At 38.0% G+C, this 21,787-nt stretch overlaps 1 protein-coding gene across 15 annotated transcripts in view; it reads right to left on the bottom strand.

The window, feature by feature from the left end:
* LOC108145860 overlaps positions 1 to 21,787 on the bottom strand; it is a 56,657-nt gene that overhangs the window by 31,319 nt on the left and 3,551 nt on the right. For 14 of the 15 annotated variants that reach the window (XM_017271488.2, XM_017271481.2, XM_017271487.2 and 11 more), the window contains exons 2-3: positions 10,292 to 10,729; positions 1,862 to 3,387 (exon numbers count right to left, since the gene is read on the bottom strand). In XM_017271488.2, coding sequence (XP_017126977.1) covers positions 1,862 to 3,380 — 1,519 coding nt within the window. In that variant the 5' untranslated portion in view covers positions 3,381 to 3,387; positions 10,292 to 10,729. Of the gene's footprint in view, positions 1 to 1,861; positions 3,388 to 3,883; positions 3,902 to 10,291; positions 10,730 to 21,787 lie in introns of those variants that run through there. The other variant, XM_017271482.2, reaches the window with a different exon arrangement.

The following is a 21,787-nucleotide window of genomic DNA, read 5'->3' as shown; positions in this document are numbered from 1 at the left end:
CAAAAAATGTCTAGACAAATATTAAAATATTAATATTAAAGTAACATTTTTAAAGACATCACAACAAAATATTAAATAATTTTTGAGATCTTGAAATTTCTGCATTTCCATAGGTCCAAAGATTAGAGAGATTACAAAACAACATTACTTTCAAAATATTAAAATGAAATATTAAAAATTTTTGATTTCCTTTAATTGAAATATTTCCACAATCCTGCAATCTTGATTGCAAAATCTTAATACCCATGCAAAAGAGCATCGTAATATGGTATCTATGGGATGCCTGAGACTCGAACCGAGATTAAGAACTGAGAACTGAAAACTTGGGGCTGCTGGCGGAAGTGCGGCGTGCAAATTCCAATTTTGTAATCAGCAGCTGCTGGAGCTGGATGAGATCGGCAAGAAAAGCAGCAGCCAGAGCCACAGTCCACAAGACCGGAGTGAAGGCGACTCACTCGCGAGTGGAGGCAGAAGTGCCACGCATCATTGAATTCTTAATCTGGCATTAATACAATTTTATGTATGGTGGGGAGTCGGCTAGAAGAGAAAAGCGGAGGCCTATATGGCTCAAGAAGACCCCAAAAGAGCGGGGGGTGGCGGCAATGGGGCATCGGGAATCCCAACAAAATCCGCAAAACGACGACGAGCCTCGGACCATGAAGATGGGCGACGACAGATTGTGAGCATTGCACTCGACGAGGAGGATGAAGTGCATCAGGGATGAGGAGTAGTAGGAGTACAAGGCGGAGGGCAGCACTTGGAATGTTGTCGAGCCGTTGTCGTTGGGGGCTGCATTTGATATGCCTGCTGTGTTTGACCCATATTGGAATTTGCCTCCAGAGCACACACAGAAAAACATAATTAACTTGTTTAAAAACCTTTAAAAAATAACGCCAATTATATAATTTAACTATTAAACACTTATTTTATTCAAAAGAACCTATTAAAGAAAATTAAGTAAATTGTATAAAATATTTTGAAGACCAATTTTATTTTTTATATTGTTTATGTTATAAAATGTATTTGATAAGTTAAAAACTGCTCTAAACCTAACAGTTTAAATACACAAATATATAAAACCATTTAATGTAGAGCAGTGCATCTAATAAAGAAACTCTTAGTGTCAGCTTAAAATTATAAAATTTTCTTGACATTTTCTCACAGTGCACAAACAGCAACAGAGTGGATTTTCAAGGGGAGAGAAAAGGGCCTTTGGTGGTGAAAGGGCGGAGTTGGGGCGGCGCACAAGTCACGATTTGTACACCGCTTAGAAAAACTTGTAATGAATGTGGGATGCAATGAAATGGAATGGCTGGGGATGAGCTGGATGGACTGGGGCCCAGTGGATAAGGTGGATAGGGTGGACAGGGGGTCTTGGGGGCCAGTGGAGGACAACAGGAGGCCACTGCACAATAAAGTCGACCTGGCAGCTCGGCACAAACACAAACACACACACACTCACACACAACCAACGAGAATATAAGTATGTGTGGAAGGTGTTTGAACTCGAGCCAGTAAAGTTCAAAACTTCCAAATGAAGGAAGTTCGAGAATGCCCCGAGACGGAGTTGCTTCTGGTTCCTGATTCAAAAGGCCATCAATTATGTCTAGAGAGGAAGGAAAGGCCCACAACAAAATAGGGGCAACTTGGAAATTATAGCTCCTCTGGATTAGTTTTGTTTGGCTGTTTAGAGAGCAGTTTATCAACAAGATTAGAAAAACCTATTTTTATCAAGTACTATAAATATATGTATCAATTCACTGAAGTCCCCTCTGCAGGTGCTTACAAATATAAATTTTATAAAAATCTATAGGGTATTCATTATATCAAATGAGTTTTAAAATTTGTTCCTTAAACTCACCTTCATTTTCGCTGCGTCTTCGCCTGGGAACACTGTTGTAGTTGCTGCCGTGATAGTATTCCATCTCCGACTTCTCCGTGGACTCGTTCTCCTGCTTCTCATCCTCCGTGTGAACCGGCGACGATGGACCCGAGGAGGCACTGGCCACCGGTGAACCCGAGGTGGCGGAGTTGGTGCTGCCACTGAGTCCATGGCCGGTGTACTGTCCACTGCCGGCTACACCACTGCCATCCAGAGATCCCCTCTTCGCCGGCTGCATTATGTACGAGGAGCTGGTGGGCGAGGCGCAGGATGAGGGCGTGGAGCAGTTCGTCAGTGGCTGCTGCACATCCTCGATGAGATCAACGGACTTTTTGCGCGGCTTCTCCGGTGGAATGGGTGGATCTCCGGCCTGATTCCTTAGCAGCTCTTGCTGTTGCTCCTGCATCAGTGATCTCTGGAGCACGGCTGCCGATTTGGCAGGCGGCGGAGGTGGCGAGCAATCCGCCGTTTTTGTGGGCGACTGGCGCACTATCCTCTCCGGATTGAACTTCACCGGACTCACATTCTTTGGCTTGACCGCCGGAATGGGCGGCAATGGCGGTGACTTAACTGGGCTGCCGATCTTGCCGCTCCTTGGCTTTATGGCTGGCGGATTGGGACTGGCATTTGGCGTTTCCATTGCCGGTTTGGCCACCTTTTCGCTATCCATAATCAGTCCCGTGCCGGGCACTGTACGTATGATATCGCAGCGATTCAGATCGCTATGCGTCCTGGTTGTTTTGGTCTTGGTAAAGTGGGAAGTCCACTTCTTCTGCTTCTCTATCAACTCTCGAGAATTAAATTTCCTCTCCGGTTTCTCTGGCTTATCACCGCCTGAACTGGCAAACAGAGCACTCACCGATCCACCGCTGGCTGGTGGTGGTATCGGTGGTGTTACTTCCTCCGACTTCAAGCGGGATATGTTGTGCTGTGGGTACTTGACCACCGAAGTGGGTACCACAACTTGCGCTGCCGCTGGTTCCACAATAAATTTGCTATTACTCAAACGCTGCTGTTCGCCGGGAATAACTCCATTCTGGGCCACTGTGGCGGCGGCATTGTTATTATTGTGAACTAGTGACACGCCGGAGGGAAATGGAGTCCTCCGTTTGGGCGGCGATTGTGAGCGATCCGAGGAGCGTGAGGATGACCGATCCGAGCCGTCGCACAGGTTATCCTCGCGCGAACCACTTCTCAACAGACGCGAACTCACATTCGAGTTGGACTCCACACCCAGTTTCTCGAACAGAGCCCGGGCGTTATTGAATCTGGCCGAATGGGATTCCGTGCGTACCGCCGGAGTTCCAGGGGCGTGGGCGTTGTGGGCGTGGTGGGCAGCGGCGGCGGCGGCGGCAGCAGCAGCGGCATGGGCGGCAGCCACAGCACTCAACTGCTCCACCGGCTGAATCTCAATGGGCTTGCGCTGGAAGATGTTGGCAATCTGGCTGACCTTACCCACGGCAGCCGGAGCTGGGGCATGGTGCATCGGTTTCTCCATAATGAAACTGAAAGGAATAGAGAAAAATGTATTAGAATAAGGTATAGTTTTAGCTAAATTTAACTTAACATTTGTTTATTCTTTCTATATAATTAAATAGAGTTTATAAGATTTTAATTTAAACTAAGGGATAATCTTTACTAAATTTTACATTAGAACATGTCTACTTTGTCTAAATTGTAACTTGTGTAATATATATGTTTTTTCCATCTACATAGTTAAATGAAGTTATATTTTAATTGTAGCTGAGAAATAATCTTCTCTGTGTTTTGCTTTCTAAGCCGACCAGCAGTAATAAAGCAGCACATTACAATAAATCTCTCATTAAACTTAAATATAATATTAAGTACGATTTTCGCTCTCTTTTCTTTATTATCGGAAGTCGTATTTGTTAAGAGATCACTTATCTATGATAAAATATTCCACTAACCGCACCCTAATAGCCAAAACTGATAAAATCGATGGGGAACTTTTTACGTTTTTTGCAGTGGGTTTTTTGTTACCTTTGCCATTTTCTTGCTCATCGATTTGACTGACTTTCGCAGCGATTTTCACCTTTACTTTCTGCCGATTTATATGATTTTTCCTTTGTTATGCGTTTGTTTGCTATTTTCTGCACATCAAACACAATTAAGGCTCCATTGATGGGCCCCCCCTGAAATTTCTTATGGTGTTGTGTTGTGTTGTTGGATGTGTGAAAGTCTTTGAAAAAGTGAACAAATTTCAGTTGTTGCTGATTATGGTGAGAAAGAGAAGGCATTGCCAGATGGTAGGCGACATGGGGCTTTCTTCGCCCTGAGAATCGGAATCGAATCGAAACGAGAGAATCGGAGAAAGACGAAGAGAAACCCCGAGAGACCCGGAGAGCCATGAGTGGGGAATGTCGGTCGGTGCGACATTGAAAGCTATATAGCCATATAGCTGATAGGGTAATGGTAATGGTCGTAACCGTTATCGGCTCTCAGGCGGTATTGATTTACGAGTTGGGCTAGGGTTCCACAAACCGCCCTACTCACTATATTATATATTCCGTTTTGTTCAATATGTATATTGATTATGCAAGGAAAAATACTAACAACTTAAAGAGAACTTTAAAAACGTATAAACATTTTTTATTAGATGTTATACATATAAGTTAAAAAAATAATTTAGATGTAATACACAATTCCTCGAGAGTTTTAAAACTAATAGTCTTAGCTACTTCCGGTATTAATTTAGGAGTTGGACTAAACTGACTAAAGACAAAAAAATTTAATACATTTTAAAAACACTAGAAACTCAACCAAAACTTCTTAAGTTGGCTCATAAATAAATTTTATAACTAAGCTCCTTTTTTGTATCCCACTAAGAAAACGATCCCAAAATCTAATATCTGCCATGAAAAATATTGTAACATTATTAAACGATAGAAATATTAAGAGTTTGTATGCTAAAGTATCTGACTTTCCAACGTATAAAACCTATTATTTCAAATCAACATATTAGCAAAAAAAAATATGCAAAGTTATATTCTTGAACATATAACAACTTGCAATAAATTTATTCAAAATATGTATTTTTTTCACTTAGCACTGCCTTCAAAAGTATTTTAAACATAATAAAAAATTAGGAAAAAAAGTTACAACAAAAGTAGCTGTAATGTACACCACCGGTAGAAATTTAAAGCTACTTATCTCAGCTATTTCCTGTGCCTTAAAGCTAAGCCCATTCCACGAACATTACCCCACTTAGACGAAAATAACCCACCCCCATTACACATAAAACCAAATCCACCTTATTTATAATCATAACCTCTTTAGCTGTGGGTGTATAATACACTTTTCTCCATGTGTCAGAGGGAGAGGCGGAAAAAAGCGCAGTTTGTGCCACACAGACTATCGGAGAAGTAGGCAGACAGTCAAAACTTATCGCAAAGTCAATAAGAATACAAGTCTAACTAGCTGAAAATGAACAAACACTGGCGAAGAGGTAAACAAATGGCCAGATAGTGAGCTCACACCCATGTCCACACAATTAGGAGGAGGGCAAGTCGAGAGACAAAGGTCGGATCTGAACAGTCGGCTGTACTATACTATACTACCATCTCCGGGGGTCTTGTCTTGTAAATAGACAATAGCGGGACAAAAGTCAGAACCCAAACACGAGACAATGGCGTCGGATGGATAGGAAAAACTTATCTAATCTAATCGAAATGCACAATGCATGTGACCGTGAATTAAGATAGACGTGTTGGAGACAAAGATTAAAGCGAGATAAATTTAGCCGGTGATCTAGTTGATGTTATTATTGAAAAGTACAAACACCACATTGCGAATGAGTAAAACCGTAAAAGCTTCACTTAAAATATCACGTATCCGCCACATCGGTTTCAATTGCTTTCCAAGGGAAAATCGGCTTGCAAATTACCGCTGGTAAATGTTTAAAGAGCTCACAGATTTATTCGACTGCCATGCTCATATTGATTTAATGACAGCGTCAGCGACATCGACAGCTTCTCTCCATCCATCCAACCCTCCTTATAAATTAATGGCCAGAGCAGCAAGGACGTGAAAGGACATCGACATGGACACGACCAGAAGCCTGCCCAAGTGCACAATCCATGCAGCTTTTGGTGTGGCATTGGTATTGGTATTGCGATTGGTTGCTTGGATGACAGGCAATACCAACTATTTATATCAGCCCCATGAGGTCCTCTGAATCCTTGTCCTTGGCTGCTTGGCTTCGGAATTTAATCGCATACATAGTTCATGACAAGATCTCCCAGCAGGTGCTTTCAAGGGTATATTAAAAAGGATGTATAGCTCATATACATATATGTATATATAGGGGGATTAAATATTAGCATTTGTCAGCCCTTAATAAATATCGTATGATAAAATGGGTAGGAATTCTTTATAAGTGGTTTTATTGATTTACAAGGAGTCGTATGAAACAAATAAATAGCATTGGTTAAGGATTATTGAATACATATAAATCATAAAATAAATCATTCCGATATAGCTTTAAATTTAAATTATGTTTTATGATATTTTTAAAGTTTTAATTAACCCAATTTGTAAAAATTGCTTTCAAAGGTTATTTAAAATGTTTTATAGCTCAAACAATAACATTTGTCGTACCCTAATTGGTTTTAAAATAAAATATAAAATATTGCAAAGTTTTTAAGTTCATTTTCATGATCTATTAAATAATATAATCAAATAACAGTAATTCAAACCTTTGCCACATAAAATCTCTTCAAATATATAATGTTTTTCATATTTAAAATTCCTAAGTCCACCCAATTTGTAAAGAACCATAACAATCATTACAGTTTCCGTGCAATTTGCAGAATCCACCCTAACGCTCACCGTTTTGCTGCCTAACTGTCACCATTATCATTAGCATAAATACGGATTAAGACACCCCATTAAATACTATAATCAAGCGCTAAATGCCCCGATCTCGTAATGATAACGATTATAATTTGCGCCTGGCAAATGACAAAAAACTAGTTTACCTCTGCTGTTGTGGCGTCGGTGTCTGTGCGTCTCTCTAATTTTTGCATAAATGTTAATTGCACTGGGCAAAATGTTAAATTGCACTCGTTAGCTCAAACACGTGATCCAGGTGAGAGATGAATTGCGATGGGGGCTAAAACAGGAGGCCAGGTGAACAGCGGGTAGTCGCCAACGACTACGACAACGACGACGACTACGCCATGTGTTATAATTGCGTCAACATTCAGTCTCTTGAGCGTGAACAAGAAAACAATGTCAACAATGAAATGATGGCCCCATTGTAAACGGCAATGGCACTCCGGGGGCACAGAAGTGGTGCAAGTGGAGTGGCAGTGGCGGGCACAAAAGATTGGTTGCAATTAGTGAAGGCACCTACCTATGCGACGTTAACCACCGCACCACACCACATATAAAAAGGTTCCCCACTGGGAGGTCGTGCAATTGCCCACCAATTCCCATGAAATAAAAACTTGGCGCCAGGAAAATGATTTCTTAATATGATATGGATATAGGAATCGGAACAGCAGCAATGACAATGAACTTGGGAACCAACGCAGAGGCTGTGAACAATGAGATCGGGGCTAACTTGAGGACAACCCTCTCTAATGAATTTACAAAGAAAAACTGTCTTCATTCTAAGCCTTTTAAGAACTTACTATCCTATTTTTATGATAAATTTACAAAAACTGTTTTTATTTAAATAAATTTGTACAAGTTTTGAATTATTGTAGGTTTTCCATATTTTAATTAGTTGAATATTAATTTATTCAAAGCTTTCTTACAACTAATTTACAAATTCCATAAGAATTTTATTTTTTAATTTATTGCAATATCTTCTATATGATACTTATTTCTTTGTTGCATAAAAAGCTTTGTTTTAATGATTTTAATTTTCCAAAACTCTTAAATTTTCGTATGAAACGATAAACATATTGGTAGGAATATGAAAAAAGGGCTTAAATGTTTTGTTAGCAAAAGACAACTTCCTTTCACATCTGTTTTGTAATGTGATAAAACCTTTTTTTATTCATTTTTTTTTTCAGATTTCCCCTGGCAACATTTCAATTATGTTTCATTTATTAAAAACCACAACCTTGGACGCCACTTAAAAAAGAGTCGCATTAGTTCTTAGTATTATTCTGTCTTGTTAATATTTTACAACTTGTATTTCTTTTGATTGCGATTACAAGCCCCAACCTTCGCCGGTCGTGACAACTGTCTGGCAAACATACTTTCAGACTCACAGACTCACAGACTTGTAGACTTGTAGACCAACAGACATTTTCCGCGTAGGCCTGCCTGGTAACCAAACTAACCAAGGAACACAAAACACACAGCCAGCAACATTCACTTATTAAACGAGAACACAACAATTCAAGATGTTTTGATACGGTGGTTACCGCAGCAGCACACTGATAAAAAATAATGAATAGTAAATTAAAATGGATGACATTTTAAGTAAATAGATAACCACAATATTTAATACAATGCTATGCAAATATTAGTTTAATTAATAGGGAAAAAAAAGATTTAAAATGGGTTATATTCGTTTTAAATTAAATATTATGCATTTATAAGTATGGCCTTATTTTAAATTATTGGGTGTTAAAATGCTTGGATTTACTACGTTTTATTTGCCAGTGCAGCAGCAACGGCGATGAATACGAAACGAGTTGTCGTTGTTCTCGATGTTGTATGTCTATGTGTCTATGTGCCTGTGGTTCGTTGGTCTTGTTAGACAAATTATGCCAATTAAACGGTGGGAAAACAAGTTGGCAAAGTCTGCACGCGCTTGGCCCCCAAGAGTGGGTTTCCACTCGATCCCACCCTCCCACTCTGAACCTGAAATTCCGATTCCGATTCAGAATCCGAACTGGATTGGGCCTACGTACGGAGGAAAAAAAATAACGATGCAAACTCCATCCAACTGGTCTTCAAAGGATGCGCCCTGCAAAATTGAATAAACCGCAGCAGCAGCATCACACACTCGATGGATCCCAGAGCAGAACCAATTGAGATACGTCCTCACATCGCATCAAAGTGTTTAAGAGCCTCACACATCGATCGGGATGCATTTGCATAATCGAACCGATTGACTTTTATAAGCCTGACAAATGACTGCGAGTGAGTCAGTGGCCTGAAAACTGAAAACTGAATACTGTAACTGGAGTGTCGCCGGCATGGCGACGATGGCCAACTATTTTTAAACTCCGAGGATGATGGTGGCTTTTTTGCATATTTCTATGCCAGGTGGCAACCGACTAGGTGTCCCATTTTGCACAGAGGAAAATTCTAAAATATGTCGCTTAACTCCGCGTTATGGAACTAAGAAAAACCGTTGGCGAAATAATAATAAATTTAAATTCACTATAAAAACGTTTTTCTTAAATTAAATTAGAAATTATTTTCTGAAATGTAAAATTGTTTGTTGCTTTCTTAAATTTAAGGCGTTTTTTAATAAATGGTTTCAATAAAATTTGTATAGTTTACAGGTAAAAAGCACCTTTTATACAAAATTATACACCTGGCTTTTTTAAAATGCACAAGAAAGAAAAATTATGCCAAAATTTGTATTTGTACATGTTTGATTTTATCATCCTAGCGCTACATGTTTTTTTTCTATTATCTATTTTATATATTTCATTTAATGTTCCAAATTGTGACTACTTCCCCCCTCGAGTGGTGGTAAATTAAAGGAGACCGCAAGCCTGGCGCCGTTGTCCTCGCATTTTCCCCGAATGAGTCTCATGTGCGCATAATTAAGGAACCCAGGGATCTACAAACTTGGCTAAGGATTCGCCACATGTGTATGTGTAAGCGAGTTTTTTATGGCCTAAGTGGGAAATGGGCTGCTAAAAAACATTTGTGGCTGCTTTGGGAGCGGGCTTGCATCGACTTACAGCCCAAATGTTCCCATTGCCTAAGGTATGACTAGGCAGAAAGGATTATGCTTCATCAGCTTTACGCTGGTATATGCATAAATTGTCGTTTTGAGGTCGAGCAACGGAAAAATTATTACAATAACACAAAATATGTACTTAAAAAAACATTTTGGAAACAAAAATTAACATATTCTTATAACAAACTTTCTAGCATGGCATATTTGCACATGATTTTTAAAGCAATACACACATAATATATTTTAAGTGAGGAAGTAATACAGGTGTTGTAATATTTCATTAATAATAATGTAATAATGTTGATGATGTATTCCGATTTCAGTTTGTAGCATAGTAAAACGATAATTATTTGTCTAGCTTAGCATATTTCCCATTTTCGGCAACAAACATGAACTATTTTAAATTGAAAAGTGTAATTGAAATTTATGGGCATTCCAAAGTTCAGACTAACTCAAATTAAACCCGCTCAGCACTTGGATTTATTGCCCTATGATAGTCGAACTGGACTAACCTTTCTCTTGTCCAATTCAGGTGTTTGCTCGGTGTGGTGTCCTTCCTCCTCGTTGGCCTCCTCGGCTTTTCCTTTGTTGTTTGATTAAACCTGCTCAACACCTAAAGCCTGGCTCCGCTCCAAACATTTGTCATTGTGGCGTGGTGTTTGTAGTGTGCTGGTGTGTGTGTTTTTTTGTGCTTTTTCTTGCTTTTTGTTAGCTTTTTTCGTATTCAAGTTGAGCCAGGTGATGATGATGCTGCTCCTTCCTCTCCACCTCACTACTACCACTACTTCCTCCCACTCGATGGCACTGAAGCGTGTCTGGTCGTTTTTTCTTGTTTGTGGACTTGGATGTGGACGTCGTGGTTGTCAGCCAATCAACCCACCGCTGGCCTCATCGGTGTCAGCATATTTGTTTGTTCGTTTGCCTTTTGCGCAAGATGAAAATGCAAATTTCTGCAAAAAACAATGCAAGAAACAAACGCAAATAAAAGTTAGGAGAGCGAAAATGCAGTTAACAGAAATCGAAACTTATATGCTACACGGAAAACAAATATTATTAGATATGTAATATAAATAAGGAAGAAACTGCCAGAGCAAAATTTCTTTAGTTTTTTTAAGTTCTTTTATTTATATTAAAATTATGAAAAAAATAATTTACTTAGATACAAACTTTTTTATTAATTTAAAAATCTTTGTAATTTAGGTTCTTCTTACAAATTTAAAATAAATAAATAATTAATTACCCATTATTTCCGAGATTTGTCAAGATTGTTAGGACATATACTTAATTTCGATACAAACTTTTTTAAAGGAAGTATTTGTTTTTCATAAACAATTTTATTTTTTAAAGCCCTGATTTTATGTAATTTTAATTTCAACAATGACTAATCTCATTACATGACTCGTTTACATTTTCTTTAGTGTAATTTCAAGTTCAATGAACCAAAAAAACATCCGAAAGCTATCCAACGAAACCAAATAGAATGGCCACATTTTTAAGGTGGCCCTCGGAGGCATACGAAATTAGTTTGAGCTCTCTTTCGAGGGGTTTGCCTTAGGGTTTCTCGCCGGGAGAATTGAAGGTGAAATGTTGCGAACGGAAGCAATTAGTTTCATTTGGAGCTGCAGCAAGTCTAAAGGGGAGAAAAAATAAGAGTTTAAGTCGAGCCCAATCGACTGAAACCGAAAAACCGGGGAGAAAGTTCGGCCAATTGATAAACAGACAGCGTTTTTCAGTAGCTGGCATCGTCAGTCATCAGTCAACAATAACAATGTTATTAGCTTTTGGGTGGGTAATCAAAGTGTCGCCTTAATTTGCCCCCCAACAAACTCCCCGATTTGTCTATTTTCGGGTCTTTGTCCGCAAGGTAAACTCATAAATTTCGTCGGCCTTCTGCGGCAACTCAACTCTCAAGCTGAAAATCATTCAGCGCGCATTGTAATTGTATAATTTATTGTTGTTCAACAATTTCACTCGTTTACAGTGCGTGAGAAAATCGTGGTGGGTGTAATCAAATGGTTAAACAAAACGAAAAAATTTAACTAAATTGGGATCCACGTTTAACGAGTTACTTGGGGCAGGTCGTGAAGTTTTGGGAGATAATAGATAGTGACCTGAACAGCTCAATTGGTTAATAGATAGTACAAGAGTGTGTGGAATTGAAAGTGAAAGTCATGGGTGGTAGTCAAGTTTTGAATGGTGAACATGTTAGGCTAATAAAATATTATTTGTAAGGAGACAGGGAATTTTCATTTAACAAGTCCGATAAAGAATACGAATTTCGTACCAAACTAAGTAGAAGGAATTTAGAATCCCAAAATATAAATAGTTTATAAGATTCTTATTAGTATTTACATTACACAAACTATATTTAAAAATGTCTTAAAAAGTTTTCAATTTGTATTTATAAAATGAGAATTTCAATTAGAAACACTTTTTAAGTATGTTATTGTAAAAATGTGCTTAAAAGACCCAATGTTAATAACAAGAACAACAGCTATGAATTTTATTATGACAAAGATGTTTATTAAACCATTTATCCCCTTGTGTGTATAACTTCAAGGCCTTTTCGTCTGACATTTTCTTCTACCACACGACCTCAATTTGATTGTAGAACACTGAACAATGTCGTTGTGGCCAAGTTACCTCCTTTTTCCAACCATTGCCAGCATCCTACTCATAAATACCATGCTATTCCAGCAATTGTCGCTTGACATTTGCGTTTCATAAACTAGATGCCGCCTGAAAGTGCCAATAAATTGGCATTAGAATCTGCCTGTCTGGCGGGGACTTTAATTACAATCAATCAGATTTCTCCTCAACCAAAAAGCCCATATCATTAGCTGGCTGGGTTTATTGGCTTCGAGAGATTGTTGGTTGGATCGAGATTGGAGGAAAAGAGATCTTTTTGCGGTTGCGTCGGCTCATAACGGTTTGATGTCGGCTCGGGCCATATGTGATTATCAAGTTTGGTTTCGAGATGCGTATAAATCATGTCAGCGCAACAGCGAAAACAACTCGTTGGCTTTGATTATAATTATTAGATGTCATAACTTTCAATCAAAGACATGCGTTAAGAGGTTGCTTTTCGAGAGCTCTTCGTATCAAGGCCGCTCGAAATGAGTTCCACTGTAACTTTTACAATACTTTGTTTAAAACAAATTAACAAAAGCGCTCGCTGTTTTTCGTTTAAGGTTTCTCATGTAAATTACATTGAAGTTGCCTCTCTGCATGTCATGTTTTTAGTTTTATTATAGACCCGGTTAGATGGTGGCTTTTTCCTCCCTCAAACTCCCCATTCCCTTGGCTTTTTATGGCCTCATAAGCTGCGATGGCTAAAGAGTATAGAAGTAAACAACTTTTTCACGACCTTTTGCGGTGCAAAAGCAGAAGCAAGCGGCTAAAACTAAAACTGAAACACCGATGAGCCGCTTGACTCCGCCATAAAGGCCATGTAATGCCAGAAATTGGTTTTTCAGACCAGAAATGTTCTGCCAGCGACTGCGATGCTGTCTTGCCTTATTAAGAGCCAAGTTTTATGTGGGATGTCTGGTCCACCGAACTGCGGACAGACCAATAAAAAGTGGCTGGCAGTGGGAAAATGTTAGAAGCGTTCTTATTTCCTTCTTTTTGAAGAGATTAAATGGTGAGTGAATTGAGCCAGGTGGGTGGCTTTTTGATGTTTGTTGAAAGGTCGTTTAAAAAAATACTTTAGGTAGAATGGGCGAAACAATAGGGACTTTAAAAGTCATGTAAAAAAGTAATTTTTATAAATAGAAAAATAATGAATGTTTAATATTTTTCGGAACAAAACAATTAAGTCCTTAAAAAAAGAGATTTTTGTTAAACTATTTGTTTTTTAAGAGATAATTAAAATTAAATCAAAACCTTTTCTGAAACTAAGAAATTTTATTTTTATATTTTAAGAAATAAATTAGGCAAACATTTTTTCTTAAGTTTAATTACTTTTGCAATTCTGACAAATCTTATCTAACGTAACATCCACATAATTTACCATAATCAACAGTTAAATCGCCACGGTAAAGTTCTATAAGTTATCTGTTTAAGTGCTTCTCAATTTCCAATTCTCCCAGGCATTCTTCATATTTTCCGCCTCATAATCAACCGTATTATCAGATTGCATGCCCCATCATCGCTACTAGACGGTAATCAGGAAAAGTATTTCTAATTCACAGTTAAGTCCGCCGCCGTAAGCCGCTTTTAGTAGCTGCAATAACGTTTTTCCCCGACTTTTATGGCAGTGCGAAAAAATGATAATAACAATAAGTTAGGCATGCGAAATAAATTGAACAAAATATGCTGGTAAATTACTCGCGCAGTGGAGCATGTAAGTGTTACATTAAATGGAGGCGTGGCAGCAATTTTAATTGCCAAATACCCAACCAGATTCCCCCCACCCCCCGTCATGGGATAATAATTATGGCCAAGTAGTAGATAATCGCAATAAGGCTAGAGTTGCAATTACAATTGGAATCGGTACGAGAGCCATTAAAGCAATTGAAAATCCCGTAAGAAATGTGGCCATAAAAATAGCTACAGAAAATGGTAAACCATTTTAGGGCGTTAACCATACATAAAATAGATGAACATGCAAAGTGGCGGTGATAAAACAGGGCCTCTACTCTCACAACTTTCACAAGTCCTGTGTTTTTCCACTTTTTTCCTCCTTCTCGACAAGCTCATAATTTATTGTCGCAGCGGAAAATTGCTTTTCCAAGGTCTGCAGCAGCAAAGTGAGTTGCGAAAAGTGAAGCTTGAAAAAAGTGAAGAGTGCAAGTTGCATGTCAATTTAAATTGCATATTCGAGGCGGTCAAATTCAATTTGCCTTGCCACGTGGCTCCCAAGATAAGATACAAATTGTTATATATATATAAAAATATATTTATTATTGACTGGTGGGCCGAAATTCACGCGCTCTTATCAGCAGATAACCCGAATATTCAATGTCTGACCAATTTCAAGTGCAGCTACAGCTAAACTTGGACAAATCCGCCAGCAAAAGAGACGGAACTCTGCAAAACAAGTTTTCCAAGTTAATGAAATGTTGCAGCCTGCACAATATTGACCATAATAATAAATCGCCTCTCGTCTCGGCAAAGTGCCTCCATAGCCTCCTCCCTTTCTCCGCCAGTGATGGATTGTGGCAATGAACTTGACATTAATAGGGTTTCCTCTAACTGCCGCCTTGCGTGACCGACCCCGCCCCCTTTTCTCCATTTACATTTACCATATGCCATATAAAGTACTGACCCACCTGATGGACGAAGAGAAATGCCCGGAGATGCACACATTTTCTCATGGCCACCGAGACAAGTCAATCTTCGGCAGAGTGCGAGTGCAAGTCGAGGCAAGTGCATAAAGAATTTTTAATTGTACAGGAGAGTTGACCATTGGTGCACTGAGAAAAAAGTCTATTCAGGAAATATTTACAAAAAAACATTGAAGTATAAATAACTGTTTATCTAAAATTCGAAAACTAGCCATTTTTATAAATAAAGATTTATTGAAAAAGTAAGTAAGTAATTCATACCTTACAATTGATATATATTGTTTTATATTTTTTCTCTGTGCAAAAAGTTATATACAGATAGAGAGAGCAAAGCCTGGCCATAAAGATTCAAAAGGCCATGTCCGTAGATGGCAGGGATTTCTTTAGAAAAAAGAAGCCACAGGCAAACGGAACTCGTGTTTAAAGCCTTGACTTGACAACGGCCAATACCTGACACTGACCGAATGAAATGAAATGTCCACCGCAAATTGAATCAACTTGGGGATAGCACAAACCAAAAAACGGCATTGCAAAGGGTTTTCAACCGCAAGCCCCAAAAAGAGGTGTCAAAAACGCTTGATGTAAATTAAAAGCTTTTACAGAAAAAAGACAAAAATGATAGCAAGATTTAAGGGAACACTAATTTCGGGAAAACACAAGCGAAGTTAATAAACGCCACCAAATTAAATTCCTAAGCCAAAGAGAAAAAAAAGAGATTACAACCGCAATCCGCTAAATTAAAAGCTTGCCAAAACAAATGCTTTTAATGGCCAAACTCGATTAAAATGACTTTAAGGGAAAAAGTTCATGCGGCAAATTCAAAACTCGTTATAAAAAGTGTTCAAAAAAAAACATACGCCAATGGCCATGACCAAAGGTCTTGAAATTGTGCACCTGTTCCCCCTTTTTGCTCCAACTTTTCTGACGTTTTTGATAAATAACAAAAAATGCGTGGCAGACATCTGGTCGCCAACCTCCTCGCTTCTTAACCCCTGTTTCACCCATAACGTCGACAGATGAAAGCGAAAGACTGAAAACGAAAATAAATAAATTAAATAAACCGCGGAAAGACGAAACTAAGATCGTTCCGAGGGTCGAAACTCCCCACCACTTTTGCAGCCAGTGAGAGCGTGACAATGTCAACAGAGTGAAAAAGTAACAAAACACATAATGAATAAATACAAAAAGCCGTGGCCGAATGGAATTTAACGCTCTGAGCCCTAAGAAAACAAAAGTTTAATAAAAAGTAAGAAACAATAATTATTTCAACCTCAACTTCTGTGTGTTTTCATTGTAAATGTGACAAAGATCATTTGCAATTTCCTATAATTTTCGTGTAATGCACGTGAGCTGATATAGCAAAAATAGTTGAGGTCTATCTAGATATCTCCAGAGGTTAATATATATGCGCAGTGTTCTTCATCAATGCGGAAAGTCCAATTTGGCTAATGGAAGTTTCAACTACGCTTTATCAAGGTGCTGTATGTGTACTATGAAACTGATATGAGAATGGGAAATATAAACGTTTTTTATTGTTTAGTTTATTAAGCTCAATGAAAAGGCACATATGGCTGTTTATATTATGATACCTCATGGGAATATTAGATTTCCTTTCACTTCTCTTTGAAATACTTAATTAGTTTTTAACAATTCAGTAGATTTCTTAAAGTCAAAAATAATAACGAATAATTTGTTTGCTGCATGTGAAATATATTCTCACTTATCATAAGTAATGGTTGCCTTAAATGTATTACACTTTTCATTTCTATAATCACAATTGCTTACAGTTCACAGCTGTTGTAAATGAAAGCGACCACCACCAACAATCTAACTTTAAGACTTTAAAATAAAAAGCTTTTCTCAATGCCACAAATGGCATTACTATTTTCAACCTACTATATGTAAAGTAACCCCAATTTCCTTTGGCTAGCAAATATTTACACAAATCTCCTTCCGTAATCGCTTTCGTCTGGAAGTTCAAACATCTCCATTTCACAGTGAAACCATTTTAACACCCCATCCAAAGTTCAGCATTTTGCGACTTTGAACTTTTAAGGTTTTGCACACAACGGGGAGAATATTTCATAATATTCAAGGTAGGGAAAAATAGAGAGGAAATTTTCCTTTTATTTGCATTGCATTTTGCATATTTTTTTTACCAACAAACACATGGCGGGAAAATATATAGAAAGCAAATCCAACAAATCCGCTTAGAGTGCAAAAAAGGCAAAAACTGTTGCTAGAGTAAACTACTCTCTCAGTCACCCACAATTTCCACATTTTCCCCCTCATGTCTGATGTTTTTCCACTCGAGTCAAGTGCAGTCAAACATTTGAGACGCAAAATGGGAAAATTCTGTATTTTTCAAGCCCTCGCAAAGTGGGTAATTTAGGTATATAGCCCCAGATGCGATTTCATTCGCCCGACTGCTGCAATCCTCGTGACAGTCACGATGTCTAGAACTGAACTTGGATTGCGGCGTCGCATCTGCTTATCAGGTGATTCACACCAATTAAATTCCAATTTTCGCATAATACTACCATTATCTCCACGCCACAGAGACACGTTTCCTTATCAAGTTCTAATTCATATGCCATCCCATTGATTAGATTCATTTGAACTTTGTCATCATCAACGTTTCAATTCAGACTGCGCTGCAGCTTTTTTATTTCAAATCCCCTTTGTTTTGGGCTTTTGTCTTTTGCCAAATTGTAACTTCCCTTTGAATTTTTGATTTATGCATATGTATCCGAGTAATATTTCATCTGCCTTTGTTTGTTTTGCTTTTAATTGGATCCTGCATTGAGCTGATTGAATGTCTGCCACTATAATATATAATTCTATGCATCTGTTCATATAGGTTGCTTTCAAAAGTGGAACACTCATATAACTGCTGAGTGGACGTAAATTTTTAATAGCAACTGCAGTGGGGCGCAAACAAGTTCAAGGAACTTTAAAACGATTTGCTCTTGATTTAAACACAGTTTTGGGAGTGCAGAGTGGGGATGAAATTTAAATTCTCTAAGTGGTGTGTACATTTATTCAGTGGTATAGTAGGTAAGCTTTCTAGTTTACAAACAATCAAATAAAATGTTTTTTTTTAAATCTTAAATTTGAAATTAAGAACTTGATATTTACTGGAGCATCTAGGAATTTTGAATATATTTTTTTGCCACTATGTTGATATGGCTTTAAAAATACAATTGAATTTCTCTTTATTGAAAACTGCCTTCTAAAACAGAATTCAATTAATCCCAGTTTATTTTGTTATCCCTCTAATCAAATGATTTCGAGGGGAATTAATCTCGTTTAACTTATCCAAATTGCATTCGACTGACAATCCCAAATGTTCCAATTTGCATTCAGCCCGCAGCAGTGACTGAAAACAAGCTTCGATCCATAGGATTCCTTCTTCTCAGCCTTTTCCATCTTTTGATTCCTGTCACATCCCAGGTTGCAGGGTGTCTTCAGCTTGGGGCAAATTATTGATTTATGGCCACGCGCCGCCTGTCACTGTCAAGATAAAGTGGCACTGCCATGCTGATGCTGAAGTTGAAGTTGCAACTGAAACGTGCAGTTGCACAGGGAAAAAACGAGATTATTTTGGACACTTGGGTGTCCCGGAAATCTCGCTAATCAAGTTACATTTAAAAATCAATAAACATTTTTAAAAGAATTTGGTTTGGAATAGATTTGTGGGACCTTTCATGATGAAGAAAATTCTATAGTAAGAATATCATTACGAAACTTGCAGTGTTTTTGTATTTTGTATTTTAGAATTTGGAACAGTTTTATGGGTCATTCTGAATAAGGTACATTTCGTAGTACAAATATCATTATAAAATTATCAAATTATATATGTTTTTCATGTCGCAAGTACTGAACCCACCCTTTTTTAGGGAAAATAAAGGTTAAAAACAATAATAAACATGAATTTTTGTAATAATGTTATGATCAAATATCAAGTTTTCTTTCTGTGCAGGGATGGATGGAGTGCAGTTGGAGACTGCAGACTGAGACTGCAGTCTGTGGGCAGCAGGCGTGACAACTACAAATGCTTAAGGACGGTTGGAGACAAAGCCAAGAAAGAAAGGCAGAATCAAAGTTGACTCAACCTAAAGTAGACACTTCACACTTGGCAGGGTCGCTGTCCGCCTGTCCCCCCGCCTGCTCCTGCTCCTGCCCCTCCCCCTTACTTATCCGCCTCCTTTTGCAGTTCCCAGGGTTCTTGGTTTGCCCCTGCCCGGTACTACTGTACTTTTCCAGAGGCTGCTGTGCAATGGAAGCCAAAGGAACAACCCCTAGAAATGCAAGCTGGCGAAAAAGCTTAAACACTGAAGGATGCATGCACAGAGGAAAATTGTGTTTACTGAAATTAGGGATTAAAGCTTTTGCATGGGATTGTTTTAATTTTAATTTTAATTTAATTTTAAATTTATTGTTCTCTTATTTTAAATCTTCTTTATAGGGTGTCTCCATAAGGATTTTAATACATTGTTCTTGATTTATGTTCTTTATCAATAAATATTTGTTAGAGAACCCAGCGAGTAATTTACTTCGTTATTCAATTAACAAAAAAAGCTATGTCTGTCTTTACTTCTTTAGTTAATTAATCCTTATTTTAGAACCAATTTTTTAGTTGTGTACGAACAGTATAGAAAGGCAGGGAAAAAGGAGGTATACACACCGGTAACTGCAAGGAAATTGAATGAAAAGGCAGACACAAAACCAAAACAAAGCAAAAAGAGCTTTCCCAATGGGTTTTCAGTTTTCAGTGCGAATGGGAGGAAAAACTTTTGTCATTATGCAGGCAATGCTTTCTCTAAATTTTCCTCCCGCCTCCTTCGCTTCCTGCATTTCATCAAACAATTTCCCCTGCCAGCTTCGCTTATCTGATAAATTGTCAAAAACTTTGTGGCCATCACTTTTTGTTGTATAAATAACTGGCCAGAGAGCAAAGGAACAAAATTCAATAAAACGGACAAAAGCCACTCCCCCAAACAAACCCATTCTAATGCCATCCCCCACATAAGCAAATGAAGCCAATAAATGTTGTGCCCAGCAAAAGCTGCGGAAAATTGACAGGGGAAATGTTTATTTTTAACACGGTTCATTTACCAAATTGGGCCTAATTTTTGTGGTCAGGACCTAGAAAATGGGGTCAACTGAAAATAGGGTTGGGTCGCCATGAAAAAAAAAAACTGGGGGAGGTGCCCCAAATTAGCTGGCAATTAATTAGGCAGTCTGACTGACTGACGGTATGTAAATCCATAAAGTTATAAACAGCATTATCTCGTTTCTACTTTGCGTGTGTATTTTGGAATAAGTGTGGGGCGGCGAAGGGCTGAGAATAAACCTTGAAGGTGGCGATGGATGGTGCAATTTACATTGTTAACTAAGCTAAGGTGCAGAGACCGCGGACCAGTCATGCAACTTTGGAATCTCATTCTTGGCAGCTTTATCTCAGCCTCAGCTCTTTTTAGCTAGCTCATTCAATTCAATTTCGCGGCAGTTGAAATTGCAACCGCAGAAGGTTGCTAAGTTGCATAATTCAAAAAATGCTACATAGGGTTAAAAAGACAGAGACAACGTGACGAAGAAGGAAAGTTAAAAAAAAACTTGTTAATTAGGAAAATTGCCAGTTAATGTAACAATTTATATTTTTTATTTAAATGGATTCAGTATATTTGATTAAATTCTAACTAAACATGCCTTTGTCTTATGATTGTAAACAAAATAATTTATTAGCTAACCAGTTACTGATGATTATAAAGATTTTTTTTAAAGCATGCAAACTTTTTCTTTAATAAACAGTATGGCAAAATCGGTATTATATTTATTTATTAGCCAAAACTACGTCCTTTATAAAGTTTTATCTTTATTTAGTATTATACCACATTGTTTCTAAAGTTTTCTTTTTCGAAATCCTTAAGTAATTTAGTTATACAATACAGAGGGTTGTTAAGAGGGTTAAAACCTCGATAGCCAGACACTCGATGCGATGTCCGGACCAAATGTATGTTAATAATGCCTTACGACATTGCCTGCAGGCTCATTTTGAATATCGATCGGAGGATAAGGAGGCGGCATTTGGAGGGGGAGTGCCTCGAGTGGGGCAACCCACCGATTTTTGGTGTTATATGTATGTTATGTGATTTGAAAGCTTCGTCCGCCCGTCCGCCGCATGTTTTTCCCCCTCACGGGTTTTGTGTTTCGGTTTTGTTTCGCCGTGGGTTACAAAAAACATTTCAAGTTGTTCCACACAGGGTTTTTTTCGGTTTGCTGTCCGAACAAGTGGACAAAGTGGTCCGCAAGTGGTTGCACGGCCATTAGAGAGGAGTGGGAATAACTCTGGGCGGGATTGGGATTGGGGGGCTTCTTTGGCTGGTGGACCACTGCAGCTGTGGCCAACTATAAATAACTGAAATGCCAACCGGCATAATCATGGAAATTGTTATTTTTGAACCAAACCAAATACTATAATTATTCACTAAGATATCTAGAGATTTAAAAAATTACAAAAATTCTAAATGAGGATTAACCAAAAAGATAGTTATAATTAGTATGTTAAATTGTTTATTACTTGTGTGATTTATTGACCATTTTACATATTTTAAAAAGTATTAGGCATTAAATATTGAATACAACTTTCCTATTAGGTATATGTTAAAATTAAACAAAGAGTATAGATAAATTGATTAATATTTAAAAACTCAAGTG

This window comes from Drosophila elegans, unplaced genomic scaffold, assembly GCF_018152505.1.
Source record: "Drosophila elegans isolate 14027-0461.03 unplaced genomic scaffold, ASM1815250v1 contig_208, whole genome shotgun sequence".
NCBI classification, from domain to species: domain Eukaryota; kingdom Metazoa; phylum Arthropoda; class Insecta; order Diptera; family Drosophilidae; genus Drosophila; species Drosophila elegans.
This window is presented reverse-complemented; position numbering and strand designations above follow the sequence as displayed.